This window comes from Macrosteles quadrilineatus, unplaced genomic scaffold (assembly GCF_028750875.1).
Source record: "Macrosteles quadrilineatus isolate MER2022 unplaced genomic scaffold, UCM_ALF_1.0 Scaffold_8__2_contigs__length_117827958, whole genome shotgun sequence".
NCBI lineage: Eukaryota > Metazoa > Arthropoda > Insecta > Hemiptera > Cicadellidae > Macrosteles > Macrosteles quadrilineatus.
The window spans coordinates 41,730,223-41,758,172 of record NW_026542601.1 but is presented as its reverse complement, the minus strand read 5'-3'; the positions used below and the strand labels follow the sequence as shown (position 1 = coordinate 41,758,172).

At 31.3% G+C, this 27,950-nt stretch overlaps 1 protein-coding gene across 1 annotated transcript in view; it reads left to right on the top strand.

Annotated features, from left to right (window-relative positions):
• Positions 1–27,950, top strand: part of LOC129000341 (voltage-dependent T-type calcium channel subunit alpha-1G-like) — a 170,661-nt gene that overhangs the window by 28,622 nt on the left and 114,089 nt on the right. The window contains exons 4-5 of the mRNA XM_054427304.1: positions 2,986–3,119; positions 16,252–16,349. Coding sequence (XP_054283279.1) covers positions 2,986–3,119; positions 16,252–16,349 — 232 coding nt within the window. The remainder of the gene's footprint in view (positions 1–2,985; positions 3,120–16,251; positions 16,350–27,950) is intronic.

The window sequence follows — 27,950 nt, the reverse complement described above, 5'->3', positions numbered from 1 at the left end:
CGTAGACTTATTATTAGTGCGTACAAACATGATATTTATTACTGATTTCCGTACATTTTTATTATTATTGACTTTTCAAATCAAATCAAATCAAAATATCTTTATTCGTACAAGACAAGTACAAGCCTTTGGATAGTGCAAGTTGACTTCTTATTTTATTAAAAAAAGGCACCTTCTTTAATGTGTTTTTCACACCTCGGACTTTATAATGAAAAGCACATGCAAGCGCAGTTATTGAATGAATAGCCATAGCTTTTAAAACCTTTCAGTTTCGTTGTAAAATATTGTGTTGAGCATTTCTTTAATTTGCAATGGCGTTTCGTAGTTACATGAAACATAAATAAGGCTCGAAACTTGGTAGGGAGGTTACGTTGCGGAGGTTTCCCCCTTAATAATGTAAACAGCTGATTCACTTACGATCCACCGGGACTTGGTTTGTTTGAATTTATACTGAGAGACACATTTTGCTTGTAACCGCATCGACTACAGGTTTTAGGAATATTATAGTTAAATATAATAATCCGTTATGTTAATAATCACGTCATCCTTTGTGTAGTGTTGACTTATGGACGTCATTTCATTTCATGTTATAATTTATTTCATAGAATAACAATTAACCAGAAGCAATATAGCTTTACCGTTACCAACTAGATTAGATTATGTGTGGTAACTATAATAAATTCAATTAGTGAAATTGCAAGAAAAATTTCTATAAAACCATATGCAATTTCTGATGGAAATATTGTCAGTGTGACTTTGAATAGAACACATACTTTTCATATTTGATCAAAAACGTGTTTAGTTTTTAACTATAATATTGTGGTATAACTACCTCGTCAAGTAATCCAAATGTTTTGATGTTAGGTTAATAACCTACATGTTTCACCGTTAATACGGCATCGTCAGGGTACAAACACAGAAAGACATTACTGTCACACGCACACAATAACTAAATACACAACATATTTCACTATAACAATAATGTATCAATCTAATATTTCTAGCTCAAAAGATCTGCATGGAAGTTATTACTAATAGTCCAGTCAGCAGGTAGTTGTAGATGGAAAAAGGTCTGAAGTTAATAAGAATATTGGAAATGTTGTTCAAGGCTGATAAATCAAAATTTTCCCAAGTTTTGGACCTCAAAGACCCTGTGGAAAAAAAGAGGATGGGGAAAAATCTTCAAAATTGTTGACACTCTTTTGCTTTTCTCTCAATAATTTTTCCCCTTACTTTATACCGAAAAAGAATACCTTACACTTTAGTAGAGGGTTAAATAAGATCTACAAGTCACATGACAGTTCCATTTGTTTGATGTTGATGTATCTCGTACAATAAGATACACTAACCATGTTTGTCACAGTGACTACTGAGTGAGGTTTGGTTACTGATGACAGTAGACATACGACGTGACATGGTAGGCTTAGGCATATACAATGTACATTGTACAGCGTAGTGTAATTGTACTACATTATTCAACTCATGTGAACCACTTTTACTTTACATTTCTGTAATCGTTAATTATACTTCACTTATTTTTTAGACGTATTTAGAACGTTACCTAAATAATTTTAAAAGGTCTCAACAATAATATTGGTTACATCTACCATTCTTCCTTTATTAAATCAACTGTCCTTGCTTTCGAACATGTTTCTTAATAAACGTTGTTGAAAGAACATTAAAAACTCTTCCACTACGTAAACTTTTAAATTCTTGAATATACCCGTTATTCAGGTTGATAGATGGGGTGACGTAATAATTCAGCCGCCAGATGTTAGTATGCGGATCACGCTGTTGTAATCGCAGCCATCAACGATTTGACTGCGACTCGTTAGCAGCTCTTCAACTAAACGTTCCCGACATATCGTCGCTTGTTACAAACTCGCAGTAAAATTTGGTGTATAAAAAAACTGTTATTATTTTCGCTTATAAACTAAAAAAATCTAAATATATTCTGCGATAATTTTAGTTACAACAAAAGTTGTTCAAATAGCTGAATGGTTATAGCTTGCATTACAATTTTATGTTTACTATTTCGATCCTAGTAAGGTTGAGTCTAGATCCAGGCGTAATTGGTCTTTGGACTGTCTATTGATTAAATGTTTTTTTTCCAAAATATTTGTGTTAGTAACAAAATGTCGATATTAGAGAATAGTAAGGGATTCGACTCTACTTTTTAAATAAGGTCAAAAATGCCTTAAGTTACATAAGCATAGGTTAATTTTTTTTTACCTTATAATATCTATTTCCTTATTTAAATCTTTGTCGTTAATTATATTTATGTTCAAAAAAAGGAGATCTGGAATATTTAAAACGGAGAAAACAGTGTTTTGTAGTCGAATTGTTGAAAATAAAATAGGCCACACTTTACCATACTGTGTAGCCAGTCGTAATTATAAACCTAAACAGATTTTTATGACAACCAGAAAATTCAGCTTAACTGAAATTGAACGCTTTTGCTCTTTATACGGTAATGCTGGATTTCAAAATTATTATAATTAATTTTTATTGCATAGCAATCAATCTACCTTTTGTAAAATTTTATTGGAAAATGTTCATTATTTCATCCACTCGTATAAAAATAGTTAAGGAGAATTGGCAAATGTTCTCTTGGAACTCAGTGTAATCGTTCATAGTCGATATTGGTTGATTTCTGACAACAATTAATTAACCATTCTACTGCTATTACAAGCTTGATCGACCATTATAATATTCTCACCAAATAAAATTTTTTTATTTTCTGTGTCCTCGATGTATATTCATCTATTTATGCCATAAAAACATCGCTGTTACATATTTAGTGTTAATCGATGTTTGTTGATTTCCTTAAATAAAACTGCTTTTCTAGTTTCAGAGTTTTTGATCGACGTTCATCAACTTATGGCATGAAATACTGACATTTTCGTGGTTTTTTAACGTCTACGATCTTTTATAACTCCAGATTATATGGCTTGTTCTTCATAACAAATATTTTATTGTTTTCAGATGTTCGATGACTTCATCTTCGCCTTCTTTGCTCTGGAGATGTCCATCAAGATGATAGCTATGGGAGTTTATGGGAAAGGCACGTATCTCGCAGACTCATGGAATCGACTTGATTTCTTCATTGTGTTAGCCGGGTGAGTTTATAACGATGTATAATTTCATTTTTCATTATTATTGTTTTCCTTTTAGCAAATTTCTCATATTTGGAACATGCCATTGCCATAGGTCTCACGGTAAAACCTGGGCCCGGAACCGATTTACTTTTTCGTTCTGATGTCCTCAGAGACCAAAAACTCCATCCGTGAAAATTAATGTACATGGTAATATGACTAATTATTGTATAGATATAAATCAAATTATAATTGAGAGCTTCTTAGATATGAAGAATCTATATTGATTATTAACGTAACGATAAAATAGAAGCCAAACATTTAAATTATTAGTTATAACAATTAGATATTCTATTGTATGACAAGCAATTATGATAGTTTAAGAGATTAAAATTTTAAAAGTTGCACATTTCAGCAAAAATGTTATCGTGTTAGCCTGAATTAAAGTCTATATTTGTCATGGTTGTTTACGGCAGTAATAAAATTTAACCATGTTTCCTGAAACTATTCACGTAATTGTGCAGTAAAGTTTATTACATATGGTTTTGCATTTTCATTAGTGTGGTAATGCAATCGTAAATTCAACCATGGCCATAAGTATATTAATCACCATAAAGTAAAATTAGTTCTGTTCTTATAAATTGTTATAAACATTCTCATTGCGTTTACTACTTTTGTTTTATGTGTCTCTAAAATGTAACGCTTGTTTATTACCCTACTCTGTTATACGTTTTTCTGACCTTTTGAAAAGGGGGAAAAATTATGAAAAAACTCACCCCCCAAAAGATTTGCTTGAAAAGTATCTAAAATACATCTTGTACTTAATCCAAGTACTCAGGATATCTATATCCCTAATCTTGTCTGTCTAACTGTCCAGGCTTTCATAATTTTTATATAAAATACGATGTTTACTTATTAAATGATGATGGCAGTTGTATTTTCTATATTTATGTCATATACAAATTCACAACTATTTTTAGCATTAGCAGTTTTTAAGCCCCTTAAAAAGTTCTGTTTCAAAATCCTAAGTCCTTTCCCTGTTAGAAAGCTCTAGTAAACCTATTACAAACTAATTTCTACACTTAACTCATTCAATGCAAATTTAAGAGCCTTTCAGCTTAACTGAAGAAGGTACATTCAAATGCCCATTCTTGTTTGGAACAGAGGAACACTTTGTATTATCTGTTTTGTGGTATGGTTCTAATCCTTTGTTCCTGCTGGTTACCATTTAATCCACTCTTAACCCTTTCCCGGTCTGATAGTCCACCTGGGTTGCTGGTACTGAACTGACCCTTTGGTGGAACATCGTTATCTCTTTACTATTTTACTTCGCTAAGAGATAAAACTCGTTAACTTGTTGAGTAATGGTTTCCAATTTTGAGTTTTATTATTATTTTAGCGGATTTACCTTGAGTAGATATTGTTTTTCATAATTAGACTGCGTTCTGTGACTACGGTTTATTTTCACTTTTAAGTCTGAAATTTCCAAAACAAACAGTTTGTTTGCCGAAGTCTAGCTTTACCATTAAAACCAACTTAAACTTACACAAAGGTAGTATATAGCTATAACCTCTAACGTGTAATTTGCAGAATGCTGTCTACCATCTTCGAAATAAAAAGGCCGTTAATCTTGAGCACTTCTCATTACACACTGCTTCATACAATAAGTACGTAAACATAAAGGAAATACTTAAAAACTAACTTGGGTATTGTTTTGATTTTATACGTGGTGAATTTTATACGATTTGTGATTTTTTTGCAACCTTAAGCATTTAAAAGCGGCTTTTAGGCTTTAAAAAATTTCTCAGGTCAGATAAATCTCCCTCACTCATATAAAGCTGTTGAAACACAATATTGTTAAAACTATATAATTCTATTATCTAACAAATGAAACGTCACATATCGTTTTGAAAACTCATATACTAAACATAATTACAGAAATATAGATTAATTGATCCTGCGAACGTATTCGTAACTAATCAATCTGTGAGCTTTAATTAAACTGCATAATTACTCATGCTTTAACTAATTAAACGGAGAAGTGTTTTCAACCACACTTCCTGCTATTATAGTATCAAAATGGTAATGAGTGTTAACCATGAAAGCATAAATATAAACATGATACATTCAAAACACATTACATTAGTAAGGGTTGTTCAGATTATTTCCTCTTTTAATACCACTGATAAAATATAAAGAAAACCCGTACAAAATTTCATTCAATGCTCTGAAGACTTAAATTTCCTATTCATCTCAGAAGCGTAATATAATTGCACTAAATTCACCAATATTTCTCCCATCTTGGGAAGTGGGTAATTTAAATACATAAATATTATCCAAATTGGACAGCAAGATATGAAAACTTTAAAAAGGTCATGCAATAAATTAGAGACTGTATTTCGAAGACTTAAATTTTACCTTTATCTTAAGAGTAATATACATATCTTAGGATCAATTCTTGTTTGGTGGTAGGTGATTGAATAAGTTAAAACTTAGCCAGAACTGACAGAAAGAGTCCAAGGGTACAAAGAAAGAGTACAAAGGGTTAATATTTTAAAGTTGAAAGAGACAGTCGTACATAAAAGTGATTAACAAGGGATATGAAGTTATAAGAATAAGAATTGCTAAGAAATTAAATTATTTATCTTGCATACTTACACCCCAAGAAAGTTTTTAGAATCGAAGATCAGTAAATAATATTACTTTCCATCGATTAGCCTACACACTTTACACGCAAACTAATATTCTGAACTTTATAATTTGTTGACACACTTATTTGAGGGCACAAAATAGCTGATAAGTTAAGCATATCAACACATTTAACAAAACAATAATATTAAGGTATTTTATACAATTTAGTATCAAGCAGGAAACATAAAACATACTTAGTTAACTTTCAAGTTTTGCCCTCGAAACCCATCAGGCTTAACAACGCTGTTTGTGGATGTTGAATTGAATGTTTGCCCCAAGCGAAGCCTGTTAAGACTAAGTGAAACAAGTTTTCAAACTTTTCAGTCGGATTATCGGATTTAAGTGTTAAAAGTAAAATATTTTTTCAATCTTGTTTTATAACTTAGAACCACGTCATTTTCAAAACATTTTGGTTATTTTAAGGATGACGATTTTATTGCAGATCAACAAATAAAACAAAAATATATATTTATTATTAATTTCTGAATTTCAACATCTCTTGTCTTCTAAGACCTTTTTAGTTATATACCTAATTTGAATTGTAAATATTGAAAAAAGTAAATTTACACAAATAAGCTGTTTAACACACATAATTCTTTCATAATAATTTGGTTCTACATTTTGTATGTTTATTTTGAAGTGTCAGCTAAAGCATATGCTTAATCTCTGTGCTGGTTCATGGTCAAAGTCTACATGAGTCGTGGGATTGCTTCGAAAAGCAACCCCCATAAAGCACTATTACGAAAAGACTTCACATCAAAGGCACAACTCCAACATTAATGTTCCAAAAATAATGTGATGATGAGGCACTGCTCCGAAACAATAATGTTATGTTTTAGGGTCTCCTAACCTGAAATTCACTTATCCTTTTTAGCTAAAATGTATACTCAATATGTTTCTTGTTAATCTAGTAGTGACATTAATTTTTGTATATTTACTCATATACCAATAGGCATCAAAACGAATTATAGTCCTTGTTCCCTGCAGAAACAGTATACACGTAGACAAAGGGTTTTTGTAGTGGGCTAATGTAAAAATTCATCGATTTTACATTAAAAAATACAATATATATATAAATAAAACAACGTAAACTAAAATATACCTTGGTGTTAAACTTGTCAAAAATGTTTGTTGAATACTTAAAAACCTTGAATATTCGAGGGCTTAACTCTCTTCTTATCTTAGTAGGTAAAGTTTCAAAAGTAATAATGAAGCTTTTAAAAGCTCTATTAAAACTTTTCTATTTCGTATCCAGTAGTCTACGAGCCCAGAATTTATTAAAGTAAGGTGAGAGCCTTGTTCTTTGTAGGATTAAAAGTTTGAAGATAGTTTGTAGACATTGTCAAGGAGAGTAAGGAATATTATTTTCCTGTAGAGCTTTCGTGATCTATATTTTAAAAAGGTTTACAAATACATAGCTTAGGGTTTAGTTCTTGTTTAGGGTATTAAAGTTAAAATAAAATTATCGTTAAAATGAGCTTTATACTATAATGCTATATAATGTATGACAATAAATGTTTAAAAATGCGCAATTCTTGACTTGGATATTATAGGTTTATTGTCGTGATAATGCAGCTAATAAATTTTAGTGATTTTATTCATCAGTTTGTTTCAATTACCAAGAACCTATCTCTAATTGATAAATTATCGTAATGAAATGTACTACGCAACATGTAGTGCGGTACAAAAGTAGTTTAAGGACAACTAAACGAACCCTGTAGCTGACACAGAGCTTAATGCTTACCCTGGCTTTAATTGTGTTTCAATGCATTGATCAACTTACTGTACATGTTTATTTCACTATCAAATAAATTGAAAAACTGTGCTATAGGCCTATTAGGTGATAAGATTAAAGTTGCCTTATATGAAAATAATAAAACGTAATAAATGAAAGAACAACATATCAACTATTGGACTGAATTTCCTATAATGTCTTTTGTCACTCGATGTAATACAGTGAAAACATCAGTTGTACAAAATTCTAGGTCTAAAGGCTTGACAAAAACACATGTTTTCTTACGTATGAATTATAAAGTAAGACTGAATAAGCCGTTGGGTTTTGAGCTTTAAACACAATTTAGAATTAAATCAATCATAGTTCTATACAGGGTGACAGTTGCGTCTTAGGGCAACTAAATAGCTTTAAAATGATATATCACAACCAAGTTTGGCTTATTACTGGTAATAGTGAGCTACTTTTAGCGAATTTCCCTATAGGGAAGTAGCTATTACCGTAGGTCTCATGGTAACACTTAGGCCCGGGACCGATTTACTTTTTCATTTTGATGTCCCCAGAGGCCAAAAACACCATTCGTTCAAATTTTTATATATGTATATATATATATATATATATATATATATATATATATATATATATATATGTCCGTGAACACGATAACTTGAGTAATTTTTATCCGATTTTGATGAAATTTGGTTTAAAGGTGTAAGGCGGGATAAACTTGAATGAGTTCGCGATCCAGCATGATCGGACCATGGGAACAGGGTTTTATGGGGGGTTTTATGGGGTAAAAATTGGTTTTTCTCACTTTTGACCCTCAAAACACAAAAGTTCCCAATTTTCCTCTATACCTTCTTAAAGAGCTTAAAAAAACAAACAATTCAGTATATCAAAGTGTTTTTGTACGGTTATTGGTTACGGAGAAAACTAAAAAAAATGGTCAATTTAAAATTCCCATGTTATTCTTATGGAGAATATTGTAAAATGTTGTAGTTTGCTTGTTTATGGATATCTTTTGATCAAACTTGGCAAATATATTCATTTTATACTAAGCCTAAGCAATAATTATTTTACTTAAAACACACACTTTATTAGTTTCCTTGTAGCAGCAAACCTAGGTACTCGTTAAACCTAATGTTATTTAAATAGATCAATTGAAAATCAATTCAGCCAAATGGAAATTCGCTAAGACGGCAGGTTTGCTGCGGCGGGGGTATTTTGTATACATGGTGATCGGATGTCACCTATGGGGACGGCCTATAGAGAGTAAGTTGAAAATCTTAAATTTAAGCATAAGTTAATATGTGCATCAAATTATATGTCTTGTTGAACGAAACAAACGCCAAACTGGACCTCAAGTGGACAATCGAGTCAAAAAATTACAGCTGTCCAAAGATTCATTGAATTTGAAATGTTATTATATGCTACCTCAGGGGGGTGCCTGATAGAAGATGGAAGAAAATTGTATATATATCTTAAAGGTATTATTATCTTATTTTCTTAAAGATAAGCATAGGTTGATATCAAATTAAAGGTATTTATTAGCAGAGTACAATACCGCAAATTTGAACTCAAAAGAACAACTGGGTAAAACATTGCAGCCGTTTAAGGGTTCAAAATGGCAGATTCAAGAATTTTTTGAGTGGGTGCAATTTTTGAATCGGTTGCCCATTTGACTTTCCGGTTTACTGCATTGCTTTAAGTTCAATAAGACCTTTAATTTTATGTACATATCAACCTATGCTTAGCTATAACATTTTTAACTTACTCCCTATAGCCATACCTAGGCCATACCCCATAAGGGACATCCGATCATCATGTACACAAATAAGTAGCTTACTATGACCAGTTTGGTTAGATGACAAATGTGACAATTTTGACATATAACAAATTTGGATGTGACTTTTCGTTTCTAAGTCGTCCTAAGACTTAAGTGTCACCCTGTATTTTAAAACTACTTAATTATTTACTTATCATAGTAAAACAAGTCAAGATTATTCGCATAAAACTGCATAGTAATCTTACAAAATTATTGCATAAAATATGCATCGAATTTTTGTTTTCCCTATTGAACGAGTTTACTAATTGATTCTTATTGGAAAACCACTATTTACAACCGATCTTCACAATTCTTTATTATTATGTATTTTACTTGGTTACTGGTCAAATAACAGCATATATGGGCATCATTTTTGCAGTATCTGCTAGAGCCTTTGAATATTTAGATCTCTGTGTCGTTTTCTGGGAAGGGTCTGCAACATACTGCGTTTACGCGCTACGCTGAATGTATAAGTGAATGTGCGGTTTTAAACGCCTTACAAATAAAAGTGTTTCTTATGGATTGTATTTCAATTTGGTTTATTTATATGATCGAAGAGGAAATATGACACTATGAATACCATGACATGACTCATAAAAATCGCTACACATTCATCATGTTTCGAACAAGATTATAAGTTATGATCCTTTATTATCCTTTATAAGCCTAGCCATTTAGGTCTACTATTAGATCTAGACAATGAGCTAATTTACTTTATACATATAAATAAACTTATATTGAATATTTATATTTGTTATAATTATATTTTTCGTGATCATGTTGAATCGTGGTGTGATAACTGGGCGTTATGGTGTATTAAAGTTGCTAAATCTTTATTTAAATTTTCACTATTAACATATTATTAAAATGGCAAATTGTCATTACAGTCATGGAAGTAGAACTTGAACAAACAAGTTATATAAAGAACCGTGTACTAAATCGTTGCTGTATGCTAAACGGTTAAGAAAATAATTGCAAATACAGAACAGTATATTTAAAATTCCCCTGTTATTCTTAGAGATGATAAGTAAACTGTTTTAAGCATAGTAAGCTTGTTAATGGACATAATATTTTGATCAAATTTGACAAATGTATTAGGCCTATTTGATAATAATCTATCAGTGTTTCCTTAATAAATAACTTCATTTCCTTCCCTCTACCAACAAAACTACTTATAAAAATCAATGTTCTTTAAAGAAAATAAAACCAAAGTGTAGATAATAGTAAACATTTTATAGGCAAATGGAAATTCGCTTAGTTAGCAAAATTGTTGGGACGGGTTCCTCACTTTCTGAATAATATCCATTTTAAATTTAATATATTTTTTATAGTACGTTAGTCTTAACTAAACTCGAATACATTTTGGGAGTGAGGTCTAGTGTTTGAGCACGGGGCTTTGGAGTCCAAGGTCCCGGGTTCAAATTCCGTCAATCACCAATTGATTTTATCTACTTGATAATGCCTCCTCCCTCTAATACCAGCCTGAAGTAATTTGTAAAATAGTTCCGGGCTAGAACTTAGAACCTAGCGTTCTAGTATGTAAAGCTAGTACATAATATATACGAGAAAATCTCATACTCCCTTAGACCTAACGGATTGTTGAGTTGTTTGTGAGTGTTGAATCAATATTTTGCCTCAAGCGAATCACGTCGACTAAGTGAGAAAAGTTGTTGAACTTGAAAGCTACTTTACGACTTACACTGTTCGAAGTTAAATACCTGAGAAACAGTTAATACCTGTGATTTTTGTAAAAAATAAATGTTACGTATAATTATCACAAATTGTTCGTCATATTTACTATGGTCGCACTATTTCATCATATTTTCATATTCAAATACTTATAAGTGTAAATCGTTGAGAGATGTTAAAGACGCTTTGAGTCATTAAGAAAAAATGTTATTCGTAAAGAAATTTGTAATGATCATGATACATTGACGATTCATGATTATTGATTCATTGTTCATGACCATAAGAAGGAGGTATTGACTGTACTCATGTAAATATTATTGAATCGTAATGAAATAGTAATAAGTAGTATTTCCCTGCTTTTGGGGGAGTGAGCTGCTGGTGTAGTGGTAGAGCGTGAGACTTCGTTCCCTGAGGTATTGGGTTAAAATTTCGCCATATCACCAATGGATCTTATGCGCAAGTGATAATGCCGCAAACACTCTGTTTAGTTTAAAGTAATGCGTAAAACAATTCCGGGGTAGTGCCAAATGTTCTAGGTCAAAAAAATTACCGGCGTTTAAATTATTTTTGATAATTAGAAAATTACGATACACAAATATGTTATCAAAACCTTGTCATTATTATACAGTATAATTCGGGGGTAATACTTCCTTGTATTGAATTACTTCCCTTCAGCATTATTTTATAAGATGATATTATTTTAAATAACCACTATAAACAACCATAAACATGACCAATGTTGGTTGTTTCATTAGACAGCTAATCCAACTAACAAGGTCAATAAAAGCTAATGGTGTATACATTTAAATTTATAGAGCAGATAGTTTTTCAAGTTAATTCTACTAACTTTATTAGCTCTGCAGATTATTTTTCACATTAATATTATGACAGTCAATTCATTATAAAGTCTTTAATACTGTAAAAATAAAATTATAACTTTTACCTCACATTTAAGCACAATATTTTTAAACGCATTTTAAGTTTACTTCAAACTTTGGAAAAAAATGGTAAATATAACATTGTAGAAAATACATTTATAGAAAGGGTGTGTTAAGTATTATGAATATTTTTGAGTAAAGACTGTTTTCAACGAAGGAAGATCTTATGAGGATGTGTTCTGTGAGTACTTTTTGAGTAGAATGTTTTGTTGCATTTTATAAATGTGAAAACAAATACTTTAGTACAAGATCATTGATTATAAACGATTCTGATTTAATCCTTTACTAAAATATTGAAATTTGACCATTGTAACTACAGGGATTACTTAGTAGTTTAATCCTTCATATCTTATGTTTTCCTTATAAGTTAGGAACATTCGTGATTTTAACAATTTAAACCCAAGTTTGACCTTTCACCAAACGAACTCCTTATGACAGTTAGAAGACTTTTTATAATCATATAAAATATTCTAACCATATTCAACTTACAGCATTCTCCTCCTACCCATCTAGTTACTCTGATCTACCAAAAGTTGGAATTTACAAAAAAATGGAATCCTAATGTTTAGGAATGGAGCGTTGTTAGCTGTGTAACGATTAAAGACAGATTGGGGTTTCCCTCAATTTGGGAATTGGCTCAATTACTTCGTGAGATTCTCGTCGTTTGTTTCTCAATGGCTCATTGGAGACTTACCTCCCTCCCTGTATTTACCACAGGTACATTTCAGGTCAGAGGTTTACGTTTTTTCATGTTCTGTATTCACAAGATGTGCCCAACAAACAATAATATGCCTGGATTTAAATAGGGTGTTTTTCAGTCAATAATTGAGGTTTTATGACTTTTTATTTGGTCAAAGACGTCTATATACATTTTGTTTCTCCATTACTGTCCCATTCATTTAACATAAATTTAGCTTTAAACGTGTAAATAATTTGCCGTTACATACAGACCAGTATTCAAAGTAAGCAAATATATAGAGTGGGAAAAGGTCCCGGGAACAACTAACTGAGCCCAAAATGACAGCCGTTCAAAGATTAAAAATTGCAAAAATATCTTTATTTTTAATTGCTGCAATTTTTGACTCTATGGTCCGTTTGAGTTCGGGTATGGAGCATTGTTTTACTTTTAATATAATGTGCATATCAAATCAACCTATGCTTACATTATAAAACTACTTCTGACTCCTAGCGGTGAGATAGTGATAGTACTGAATAATTATTTTAAATGGTGTTTATGCCTAGTTACTTTATACCAAGTATTATAGATATCTTAATCATTTTTTGAAATATTTACCTTAACCCCCCCGGGTTTTTTCACCCTGTACATGTTTATATAGGCTACTTTTTGTCCACCTTGATATTCTTGGATTTGAGCAATTGCAAAGAATTAAAGAAGTTATTTCAAAACTAATAACCGTCATTATTTACAATGAGTTTAAAAGAGTCAACTCAAAGATTACCGGCGTGTAACTCATGGAGATACTCACGATGTACCTATATAACAGAAATCAACAAGCACTGACTATACGTCAGTAGTATGTTTCAAAAGAATGGCTTTTAATTGTTAACTTCAATTGGGTCGTTTTATCGAAAAGTTTGGTTAGGTTTGGTTAGAATGTATCCTGCATCATCATCATGTTAGTTGAGAGGCTAAAGTGTGGTGTTTAGTAGGCTCTGGGCCTAAGTCCTGTCAATCACTAATTGCAAATTGATAGTTGGTAATCACTTAATCCTGTAATTTGTTGAATACCCCGGTCATGGACTCTGCTAGAACCACCTATCTAAGAACCGGACATGCCTACGAAATACTGTACATATATTATAATTATAACTAAGGTACATGTTATAACAAGTCAGTGACATCTAATTGATAATTAAATGTGTTTCTCTTACAAAGAAAGCACAGTAAAATTTAGTACTGTAGGTCTTGCATTATTTTGAATATACCAAAAAATATTTATATTCACTCTATTAATTGTGCAACATGGTGTATCAGTAAAGGTTTTGCACATACAATTCAATCGTTTGCAATGAGAGAATGAAATATCACAAATATGTTTGTCAAAGACTGAAAAAAATACTAAGTTGGTTAACAAATGTAATCCCTTTGATTTTTATGTCCATGTAAAATTATTCCAATTATTTCCAACTTTTATATTAACGAATAGTTTTTTATCCTGTTAATTAATCCTCTAAACTGTGTGGTAATCAGATTATGAGTTCATAGCTTTCAGTTAAACGTGCAACCATCACTCAAAGTCAGCTTAGACTCTGCTTACTGCTAGGTTGTGAATTATGCAGGCTGGTAAATAAACTTAACTATGAATCAGGCTTTACAAATTAAATAAACAGGCTATTTTATTATAGAAAATGTATTAAATGCACTAAAAGTGAAATTGTTAACATATATTATCACACAAAGACCTGTTCGACAATAATATTTATTTGATCGTGTTCTATTATAATAGATCAATAATATTTTATGAGCATACTACATTCATCAATATGCTATGTGATTTATTAGTCCTTCATTTATGAGCTTTCAAAAACACAAGTAAGTTTTACATTTTTTCTTTCAAAAAGATATTCTTTCATAATTTTTTCTGAATAAAGTCTTTGAAATTGTCCATACACATGAATCGACATGTTCTTCATTAAAATTATATTTACTTTGAGGTACCTTGCAAAAAATGTTATTTATTGATATACAATACATCACAATGAACATTTGCTTCAGAGAAAGAAATTTTCTTATGTATATATTGTATACTTTTGTCACTTTTATTACAGAAAATAATCTAAATTATTCTTTTATAGTGTGTTTTATCTGATTTATATGGCCTCCTTCATACGATGATACTTGAGGAGGACTTGTTTGAGGAAGGATGTGATGGTGTTTAATTCCTTTCAAACTTAGCAGTATTAAAAGGCTGATGATTAAGAGTGAATGAAGTATTTTAAAGTAGTTCACACTTTTCATTGTTCATCTTTACTATTTTTTCGTAATCAAAAATTGTTATAGCGTTTTGAAAGCAATTTAATCATAACTAAATATTGAACGTCAGCCAATTTTACTAAACGTGTCCAGTCATTATTAGGCCTAAATAGTCATTTATTTACCTAAACATTAAATGAGACCTAACCTTTTGACCACAAAGCATATACGATTTTGACCACATTATCACGATTACTGAACCATTTTGATAAAAAGGTTCAAGTCACAAACGACGAAACGCGACCTCAAAGCTAATGAAATCTTGTAATCCTCAAACTTTTCTTCCATTTCAAACTGCCTTAATTCACTTTCATCCCTGGTCCCGCTTCAGCTTACAGCTTCTCTTAACATTCATTCGTATTTAATATAAATTATTCTTTTGATTAATTTTTACTTTCTTGTTCGGTATATCATTAGTCGATAGTTAATCATGTCATTAACTATCATGACTAAGAGTTTTTGTTGTAAGTTTTTGTTTGTAGTTGGTTAGTAATTTTCTTCTTTGAAGACTAATTCACTGTGTAACGAAAAAGTTAAGGATAAATAAATCGCCTCCATTTCATTAACAGTTCAAGTAATTTAGTGTGATATGAGGTGTTTAATAAATCAATCTACATTCTATGCATGCAATAATATAAATATAAAAACTAGTTTAAATTTAATATAGTTTTTGCTAAATTATTCGTATTTATTACCTCTTAAGTAAATAATTTTCTGTTCATTTTTTCTTGTAAGTTTCAAATAACTTAAGTTACCATTATCCCCCTATAACGGTAAAAGTAACCTTAACCAACTACACCATACCTGCGGAAAAATATTTCTATACCCTACATAACATTCTGCCTAAATTTGCATACTTCTGTAAAAGGATGAGCAATAACTCGATTTCATTTGTATCAATTGTGTGGTCCAGGTACTTCATATACATGCTTTCGTCCTGATATCTCAATCATGTCTTTGTTATTGCACCTCATTATAGCGTACAACCTTTGACTATCCCATAGTCAATGATACAACTTAGGGTTGTGGTTACATATGTATTACATTACCGTACCAAAAATATTGTTTTAATGGCAATGCAAAAAGATATTTTCCACTTCGTGCTATCGATTACTAAGCTATTAGCGAATAAAATTTTAAATAGTAAATTTAATAACCAAACGTTGGAACAGCCTATGACGTCATTTGAGGTCTACTTAACAGAGGAGTAATGTGCATTATTGTATATATAAACCATAAAGTGCTTAGCTGCTGTAAGGTTTGAAATTATTTTCTTCTGTTTTCAGGATGCTCGAGTACTGTTTGAATGTGGAGAACATTAACCTGACAGCCATCAGAACTATTCGAGTACTAAGACCACTACGAGCCATCAACAGAATACCGAGTAAGTAGCTGATTATTACATTGATAAATATTCTATTGTTGGATATATTAAAACAATATTCACAGGGTTAATCTCGTGTAAGATCGTCCATCAGTGTTTTTTAGGAGTTGTTGTAGACACAATTGGGGTTTTATTATGACTAGAGGTCGTCCAGTGGTCGAAACTCGACCAAAAATATTTAATGTACAGACTTCTTTATTTTCATTCCACACTTTGAATAGAACATGTGATTGGAGTTTCTTCCATTTGTTTTGGTTTTCTGTTTACATTTCGTTGTTATTTCGTCACCAGCATGGCAACTCATAATATCCGTGTTAAATTTTTCAAAATTTTAAATTCATTTTTTGTGCTTATTTTTGAGCCTATTTTAATTTAAAAAGGGATTCTGCACACCTACAGGAAAATAGCTTTCTAACAGTATGCGTAGATTTTCCCTACGATGCACACGAGCTGAGAAAAAAGGTTTTAAAGAAACATGCTTGCCTATTAATATATAGATAGATTACCTATCATTATTTATAAGAATCTGGAGTTCTCATATTAATATAGCGACCAATTAAGTTTGAAACACCTTAAAATACAATTATTTTAACCAATCAACATAAATAAATTACCATAGCAGTTTATTTTTTCATGTAAAATGTCCATAGCTTTTAAATGCATCTTTTAACTTGAACATGACTCATTGAATTCGAGGGGCTTACGGAAAAAATATCAATAAAGCTGTAAGTTAGAATAAAAAGAAATACGTTGTAATACAAATTTCTTTGAAAACTCAAATATTTGCAACAGTTGCACTGTTCTGTATTTCAACAAAAGACTGGTAAATAAAGTAGACTTAAATGTAAAATTTGTTTATAAAACTCTTTGGGTAGAAATAGTGTTTTTATGGAGTAAATACTATTATTTATATAAAGAGTTGTCATCGTATGGAACCAAAAATGTATTATATGACCCACTGCATCCCTTAGAAATTTAAATTTTATTAATCCTAAACATAAACTAGAAACATTAGGGAAATAAATTATTCAAAGACCTTTTTATGAAAATGAAGAAATTCCAATAAAGAAATATTGGCTAAGGAGTTAAAAGGGTTTATTGGAATGAGTTGGAATGTCTGGTGCACTGGAATAATAAACTTTCAACCAATGAGATTCACGATATTTCTTTACGGACTGTAATAAAGTTTGTTAATAAAAATTTGATGGGTACCTATAATGTGTATTAATTCCAAATAAACTATATTTTACCCTCATTATTCTGCATAAAATTAAATTTAACAGCAACTTCAATTAATCTAAAATTGTTTTAACTCAGGGCTGTTTAGATAAAAGATTGTAGATTCCTCAATTAAAATCGTTCACCTTAGGATTTGTCTTGAAACTATAACTATACGATTGACTTTTACTGTAAAATATACAAGATGATGAATACCTATTAAATTTTGTAATCCGATCTTATGTTTTTTCTCATTTGATATTTTTTTACATTTTAAAAGGCGTATTTTCAGTAAAACCATTGTTAAAATTAGGATTGCATTTTTTTATTAGTCCTCCCTTAGTTTCATAAAACCATTAGAACCCAAACAAAAGATCTGTATGGTCACATCATGTTAATGTAGGATCTTTATAATAATTTGACTGATAAATGTCATTTTAGTATTGATGATTTACCAAGATGGATTATACGTTTGTATTTTAACCAATCGAGTATTAAATATAAGGGTTTACCGTGCAGTATCGTTTTAAAAGATTATATTTAGAACTTTGAATTGCTTTGTAATTGGAATTAGAGTACATAGCTATTTTAGTGGTTAAAGTTCAAGACTTGTTTCTTAGGATGTGTAGTTTAAAATATTATCAATCACTAATGGTGCTTTAAAGTTTAAAATCCTGACATTAGTACAAAATCACTAATGGTAATTTATTATGTAATGCGTTCATGACCTGGTAAATCAAAGGCCGCCTTAAACTCTACATCAACCTGTAATGAAAAAACCTCTTGTGTGATTAACCATTTCTCTCAATGAAGGCCAGCATGCTTTTGCATAGTTACCTATTATGTGAAATTAACTAAACGATACACTTATATAATTCATCAAATAAAGGTAAAAGGTACGATAATAATGAATTTACAAGATACTAAATACGCGCCTAAATAAAATTGTTTGAAGAATGTTTTGCTACGTTCGGCCCTCTCCGGTCAATAATAGGATTGGTGGCCGACACAAAACAAGGTTAACCCTGCCTCAGTAAAGATTACAACGGTCCAGGAAACATCGAAAGTTACGTTAGGTTAACAGTGTAGGCCCAATGTTGTACAAATGTCCGATACAATAAAAGGGAGTCTTAGATTCAGTAATGTGATTGAAAATCATTAAATAATTTGTAATAGATAACATTGGAAATTGTATGATTTAGTCAGTGTATATTGAAAATGTTGGATTACCTATGATTCCCAGATTATCAAATTAATTACCCATCGATTTCTTTGTCTAAAAAATTGTAACATTGCCTAATAAAAGCTTGATTAACGTGTAGACATTTTATTTGGTGTAGTCTCCAGACTAAATATTTAAACACAAAATACCCATCGAGCAATATTATTTTCAATCTAAATTTACTTTCCTTATTGTTCACTGATAATTCATAGATATAATTATAGTATAAGGATTTATTTACATTTTTATGCTATGGATGGTTACAATCCTCCTTACATTTTTTTTCTTAGAACGCTTGGCTCTAGCCTGGGATAGTTTTTCTGATTACGCCTGGAATTGCGTAATTACCCTAGGGATTTCGGCAATATCACTTAGATAAAATGCAGTGATTTGGCAGGATTTGAACCCAAGACCTCAGGGATCTTAGTCCATCGCTCCACCACTAGACAAGATCGCTCCCCTTATGGTTGCAATCCTCCTTACCGCAATGATGCTCCTTGAAGATTGCAAATTACAACTTTTACGCTGAACAATAATTTATCAAATTGAAGAAAATTGCTGAGTAGCACACCACATAATGTTAAATAGATCGTTACCTTGTGTGAGTTTCTTCAGCGTTTTCGGATTCAATGATAAAAACAAACATCTCATACTCCAAAATTCCTGTGGAACTGATATATTACAAATCATTAAGTCGTTTACAACCATTTTAGATTGTAATGCTAGTTTTAAATACCTTGTAAACACCTATACACTGTAGCAAATGCTAGTATATTTATTTGTGTGCCAGTGTTACATTGCATAAAAAATGTTTGTTTAATATCATAACATATTTTTGCCGATGTCTCAATATATTTCACGTAACCTTAAAGTTGTAATAGTGTTGAATGTTAGTGTGCATTATTATTGTGGTGAATAGTGCTAATAGAGTATAGTGTGGTAAAAAATAGCGTTCGTACCACGGGCCAAAATGGTTTTGCAGCTCTCGATCGTTTTAAGTTCTAGGTCTCATCTGAAATAAAACTAGACTATAAATACTCTGATACTATACAGCCATCAAAGGAAAAGTGTAAAAACTGCATCAAAGTAAAAAATTTAAGGGAATAACTTATTTAAGTAACTTAGCGTAGGAATCAAATCGGTACAATATTCAATAGGCCACCATTTTGTTTCTACAAATGTTAGACATCGGAGATGTTAACAAAATATTTTCAAACCCGTTATAATAGGCTTTGTAGGGCTTCAAAAGGTTCATTGCAAATTGTATTACAATGTAGAAAAGATAAGTACAGTAATAAAAAAAAAATTAAACTTGTTTGTGTTTTTATTTTTATTTGATGCTTTAGAGTAGGTAGAACTACATTTTTTGCTTAATTATGTCATTGGCTATCAACTATGGTAACTTTGTTAATGTAATTAATTAGTAAAGGATTTAAATGTCACAAATGTTGCAAACTCAATTAACATAACTGTTTACTAGTTTTATTCGCATTCCCAGTCAATAACAGAAATTAAATAGTTAAAATGGCAATTACATTTAATTACAATTGAGTTGACTAGGGTACGTTGGGAATAAACATTCATACGTTTAATTTACAAATCACTACCTAACTCGTTGTGATTTTGTAATATATGTAATATAACAATATCCATATTGTTAGGCATTAACAAAATGATGAATTGATGCTCACTTTTTCGAGGGACAATAAAAACACACGTTGTAAAAATATTCAAAATATATTATTACTAACTCTAATTATTACCCTAAGCACTATACACTAATTCTAGGCATCTAAGTAGCTATGTAGGAGCTTAGGTTGGATTTATATAAAAGTTTTCACGATGACAATTAAACGACAGGTGTCTTTGTTGACTTTATGAAGGCCTTTGACCTGGTTAACCATACTATCTTACTATTTAAGCTTGTAGCCCAGTAACTTAAGTAAAAAATCAAGGCCAACAAAGACATGAAAGATGTAAAGCTGATTTTTTGCATGGTGATAGTGTATGATAGGAAGGGTGTTTTCTGAAAGTTCCCCGGATTTCCCCCCCTTGCTTCCCCTTAAACCCCCCCTCCCCCAAAACACCAGGTTGAAAGTGTAGTGTTTTACTAAATCACCTATATCTTTTGATGTAAACAAGCTATCAGCATAATTGTTTTTTCTTTGAACTCCCCGTTAAATTTACTTTAATAAAATAACCTTACATGTAGCATTATCTCTATTGGGTGGGTTTATATCTGTGATATAACCAAAATTTTTTTTAACATAAAATTGTAGATTAGGTCAAACCCCGGTTTTTGCAGTAGGTCGTACGTCAATGTGTTTGAAACAAAACTTTTTACCTATTTTATGAGCTTTCCAAAAATGTATAACAATATATATTTTAATTTAAGTTGTTACCGAATGAAGCTATTTAAATCCATGCTTCACTTAGTGCACTTAGTGCATCATTCCAAATTGTTCAGTAAATATTACTAAATGATTACTTTTTATTTATTTATTGTTTACATACCCTGTGTGAATGTTTAACAAGCAAAATAAGAACACTCAATTACAAAATTAGTAAGAAAATAAGTACTCACAAGAATTAAAAATGAAGTAATCGGTAGTTATAAGAAAAGGCAAATATTTGCTCAATAGGTTTATTTAATTAGCCTACAGTTAAAAAAAAAAAAACACTTAAGTAAGACATAAACAATACAGTACATATCAACTTTCTTTTCCCTCATCATCGTCAGTTCCTTCGTCAATGAAGGGTGGGAGTGAATTTATACAATCATTTATACAATCAATTTAGTTTTACAAAGTTAAAAAAAAAAACAATTTAGTATTTTTTCACCACTTAAAATTTGTAGATCACTTAGCTTATTACCAATAACTTTTAAATGGAGGGAAAATCTACCAAAGTGGATGTGATATTCTGAAAGAGAATACAAATTACTAAAAAAAACTACTATGCAAGACTATGCATTTTTTGAAAATACTTAATAAAGGCAGCCAAAAGCTGGCTACAAATAGAAACTTGAAAACAGAAACTTGAAAAAAGAAACTTTCACCACAATATATTTGATAAAATCACACTTTCATAATAATTTGCATATCTAAATGAATTAGGCTTTCCAATGACCCAATAATTAACAAAATCGGTCTAGTAGAAGTCTAGATTTAGTTGTACAAAGTTTAACGAAAATATCCCTTACTCAGTATTTTATCATTACTATAAATTCAGAGGTTGCTTAGCCTTTTAGCAAATAACTTTTAAATTGTGAGGAAATCCACCAGAGTGGAAGGTGATATTCTGAAAGAGAATAAAATTTCCTACAAATTGGTACCATATAATTTTTGGAAATACTCAAAATAAGTAGCCAAAAGTCGCACCCAAATAAAACGTGTAAAAAACACAGTTTTCAATGCATTTCTTATGGAAAACATTTTTTTTATATTTTTCACCATAAATCATAACAAAAAAAAACTTTCATAATTATTTTCAAACTTAAATTACACACATTTGAGCTTTCCGACGACACAATACTGTAATTAATAAAATCGGTCCAGTAGAACTCTAGATTTAGTTGTACAAATATTTTTAAAACTGAATTATACAGGGTTAGTAAAAAGTGTGGAGACCCCCTGTTATTTTTTTAACGGCCCATACTAGAAAAACTAAACTGGGCACACCTTTATGGCATGTTATGAAGTACTTTTTGGACATAACCACCACTTGGTGTACATCCCCAAAATGGGGGATTTTGGGGGAAACTCAAACAACCCTTTAAAAACAACATTTTAAATGTTAAGCCCCATTGAGTAACTCCTCATTTTGAAGGTCCTGGTCGAAGAAAACTAACAACGCAAAGTAGAGGTTTCTATCTCAATCCAGTAAAAAATGGAAGCTGATTGAAATCATAACTTGCAATTTAATATTTAATTGGCTGCCATATTTTACTGTGTTAAGATAGAGACCTCTAGTTTGCGTTGTTAGTTTTCTTTTATTATGATTTTCAAAATGAGGGGTCACTCGATGGGGCTTATCATTTAAAGTTTTTGAGTTTCACCCAAAATCCCCAATTTTGGGATTGGTAACCAAGTGGCTATTAGGCTTAAAAAGTACTTCATAACATGCCAAAAAGGTGTGTAGAGTTTAGTTTTCCTAGTGTGAGCCGTTACAAAATTTACAGGGGTCTCCAGACTTGAAAAGCTGTAAGTTAAATTTAACTTCTGAGATTTTCAATTGGCTGCCATTTTTTACTGGATTGAGGTAGATACCTCTAATTTGCGTTGTTTGCTTTCTTTTACCAGGACCTTCAAAATGAGGGGTCACTCGATGGGGCTTAAAATTAGAAATTTTGGAGTTTCTCCCAAAATCCCCCATTTTGGGGATGATCACCAAGTGGCGGTTATTCCCAAAAAGTACTTCATAACATGACATAAAGGTGTGCCGAGTTTAGTTTTTTTTTAGTATGGGCCGTTAAAAAAATGAATAGGGGGTCTCCACACTTTTTACTAACCCTGTATATAGAATAGATATTTACTGGACAAGTTGGAATGGTGCGCTTTGTGGCGGTTTGAAGCATGGATTTAAATGGCTTCATTCGGTAACAATTTAAACTAAAATATATATTTTTTTACATTTTTGGAAAGCTCATCAAATAGGTAAAAAGTGTTGTTACATTGACATACTACCTACTGCAAAACCGACGTTTGGCCTAATCTACAACTTCACGTTTTGAATAAAATAATATTTATCTTGTATCACATATAAAGTCCCACCCAATAGAGATAATGCTACGTGTAAGGTCATTTTATGAAAGTAAATTTAACGGGGAGTTCAAAGAAAAAACAATTATGCTTATGGCTCGTTAACATCAAAAGATATAGGTGATTTAGTAAAACACAACACATTTAACCTGGTGTTTCGGGGGTGGGGGAGGGGGTTAGGGGGAAGCAATGGGGGGAAATTCGGGGAACTTTCAGAAAACACCCTTCCCATTATATACTATCACCATGCAAAAAATCAGCTTTACATCTTTCATGTCTAGGTTCTTACCTAAAGTGACTGGGCTATTGAGGCAGCTGGTATCTCAGAGGTGTGGCGCTCAGTTGGTTCCGCAGCTTCCTGACTGGCAGAGAACAGCAGGTACGGACTGTGGACTGCCTCAGCAGACCACTGCCCGTCACTGTAGGTGTGCCGCAGGGCTCGGTTACCTCAGCAATTTTATTCCTTGTTTTTATCAACGATTTGCTTGACAAGAATTTTAAAGGTGAAATCCAAGCTTTTGATGATGATATTGGTTTTCTTTATTCTAATAAGGATAAGGAAGTTTTAAAAATGAATTTAATGTTAGATTTAGACTTACTTCAAGATTGGTGATTGAAAAACAAAATGAAAGTTAATGTCAGAAAAACAAAGTTTATAAATTTTGGATACAGAGAGTTTTCTTTTTCAGCTCCTATTTTGTATCACATACAAGACAGCCAAATTGTTAATTGCCAATGTGAGGAAATTGAGAAAGTTAAATCATTTAAATACCTTGGGATACACTTTGATGAAAACTTTACTTGGGAAAAACACATTCAAATTCTACATGCAAACATCAAAAGATCAATTAGAAAATTTACTTTTTGAAACATTTTTGTGAAGAAAATTTATTGAAAACACTTTACTAGGCACTGATACATTCGCGTTTGCAATATGGATTAAATATGCTGGGGAGGCACATTCAAAAGTCTGATCAATCGTTTAAGAACAACTCAAAATCATTTTTTAAGAATTATATTGAATTGACAGTTGAGAGCAAGCTCATTTCCGTTATACTTTCAATCAAAAATAATGCCAATTCAGAACCTTTTTATATTTAAAGTATTAAAATTGTTTTATCTTAAGAGTGGAAATAATGGGACTGAAAACCTACTAAAACACTGAATCAAATACATTTGTATTGAAGTAATTATAACGTGGAATTTGCGATGGGTAATAGAGGGTAACAACAATATTTTTCTAACCTACTACGGTTTGTTTGAGATTGATAGGTTTCTTTAGCCAACATGTTGTACTACAAATTTTGAAACTTACTTTTATATTAATTAGAAGCTTAACATTAAATTTTCCTGAGTTATGTTATGAGGTATTTATAAACACAATTAAGGCGTTTAGTAACGAAAAATCTATACTTGTTTTAGCATTCATTCCCACTTGATTAAAATAAATGTAAAATAAACTCTGATGTTATACTTTTTCCTTAAGAGGATTTATTTCCGTTAGCGAATCTCAAAACGACTCTGTAAAACAAATTTCTTTCGCTACCTTAGGGAATTATAAAAAATAGTACTTTTCCTTTATAATACATTCTTGGGACTCATTCAACCCATGAACTCTTTACGTTAAAGCACTTTTAAAGATACCTCTTTTATTATATTTTATTTTGCGATTGGACCGCGGGGGAATACATTAAAACTATAAAATTTTTTCTTTGTATGTATTTTTTCGTGCGTATTTTTAAGTTGCTATTTGATAAGATTTAAAATTAATTACAACTTCAACTGGTCTAGACTTATGGCACGGTTTGAGAAATAAAAGCTATTTTATAGTCATATTTGCTACGATTTGTTTTAGTAAATATCAATAATCAAACAATGTGCTATAGGTGTACGTTTTCATAATATGATATTTATATATAGCTTGCTCAATGTCTTGAAGATATACGTCTTTTTTAATAAATAATAAAAGTTATAAACAAAATACCAACTGCATCTTCACGTATGTTTAAATATTGAAGAAAATGTTACCATCATTTATTAATTTTTTTTTCTTTAATCTATATTTATTCTAAACATTTATGTAAATGTTAGGCATTACCTTAAGTTTTAATCAGTCCTTATTCACAAATTATTACAACGTTAATTTTCTCAAAAACCTATTACCAAAAAACAACTCTAAATTAATTAAGTTTTAAATCTAATGAATAACTGTTAAAATAATATATTTCTTACATATTGCAACAATATTATAGATTGGTTCAATTGGAAAGAAGGTTTTGCTTACCTTGAAAACTACACACTAATCCATACAACTGTCTTCTTTTATCTTGCTTTACATTTTTAACTTAACCGTAACCGAACAAGTTTACGAATCCATATCACAATAATTATGTAACTATGATTATCATAGGTAGTATGATTTGCAAAGTGTAAAACTTTTGTGCAGGATGTCTGTGATCGCCAATTACTAACAGCTTTGGGTTTTCCGATTGCGCGATAACCCAGTGGCTCAGATGCCACCTTAATTTGTAATTGCCAATATAAAAACAGTAAAGGTCCGGCCACTCAGGGTAGGAATGTTTTCCTCGCTGCAGCAGTTTTTCCACTACACTGTATGTAGATTCATTTTTACTTTCTCCCCCTATACCCTAGTATATGGAGAAAGTATTGTTTTCGTCAAAATTTTCGAGTTTGAATTTGAGTGGATATATTCGTTTTGGGCCCCCCTGGGCCCAAACAAGTGGTTTTCGAAGTGATGTCTGTGTGTGTGTGAGTGTGTGTGTGTACGTGTGTGTGTGTGTGTGGGTTTGTAGGAGGCATGAGGGAGGACGCCACGTCCACTCTGAACGGCACCACCGAGGACTTGAGCACTACCGAGGACCTAAATCAGAGTCCTCGGTAGTAGGTCCTCGCTTCCGCCGTTCTGAGTTTAGTTATAGTTCACCTGATTCCCGCTAGATATCTCCACGATGAGTATTTGCGCTACACACAATAATCACAAATCCACACACTCTGTCGGTTGGAGATATAGTCGGCAACCACTACAATAAACGCTCTATTAGGGTGTCATTGCTTTTTTTATTGTTTTAATTCGTTTATAACGTGTTTATACATAATCCTTGATACCCTGTATATTGTATTAAATAAATTGTTGTTCCTATAGTTGATTTATTTTGAATTACTAATATGTAATTAATTAAATTCACCGATTCCTCAACCGCGTTATTTATTTCTTCAAGTATTCAAAACCGTTTTGAGAACTCCATTATCTCATTTATAATAGTCCACAAATGTTTTACTGGAATACAATAAAGATTCCTTTTGTCTGCAATTTCTATACGATTAGAATCGAAATTGAAAGCGTAGGTTTGCAAATAGTGTGCTTATTTATTTTGCCTTGGTTCCGGTTTTTATAATTTTAGGAATTCGCGCATTTGAACATTGTGTACTTTTAAATACTATGTTAAGGGTTAACCAAATTATATCTACACTTTGGATTCACTATTAAAATTGTCTATAAATACGTTTGTGTTTGTTATTGATAGTAGTCACTGTAATATTTGTTTGTATTGTGTGAAATTGTTTTATCATAATATTTTTATATGCATACCATATTAGCTAAATTACTAAAATTGGGGTCATATTTTGATTTGTTTAGTAATTATTTACAGTCTAGTCATATGCAAAATAATGCTTGTTTTGTAAATGCAATAGTTTTAATTTATTTTTTGAACAATGTTGGCAATGTTTAGAGACAATTTTAATGCAAAATCCTGCCCGATATACTTAGCAATGGATGACTCATAATTTTATGTCGAAAACTACACTTGTTTATGTATGCAGATATATACAGATTAGTTAGTTAATTGAATTTTCCTTGAATATGACTTTAGTATAGGTAGGCTAATAAAAATGATCAGAGTCTACGTAGCTACAGCAGGCGAACGTTATACTTTTTGTTGTTCTTAATAGTTATAGTAAAATATTGAAGATTTTTTTACTGAAACCTGGCTGTGTGGCAAATTTAGATCAGTATATATCATCCGTGACCAGACTTGATCAAGTTTGATGAACACATTTGATCATGACTGCCTAAGTGTTTGATTCAAGTTTGATCGACATTGATGAGGTTGGTCAGAACCTGATAAATTAGTCTTGATCAACTACCCTACTTGATCAAGGGTATTCCACAACCTTGACACTGACGGGAGTGAGTAATGTAGGCCAGTCTTGAAATGAAATGAAATGAAATGAAAAATGATTTATTTAATCAGGCAAAGTTAGGGCCACATGGCCCTCTCTTACACTTAACCTGTAACGTAGTCTTGCACCAACGTCAACGTCCGAACGTCTCTGTTGTGCATCATTCGGTATTTTTTATGTTACAATTTTTTCATCCAA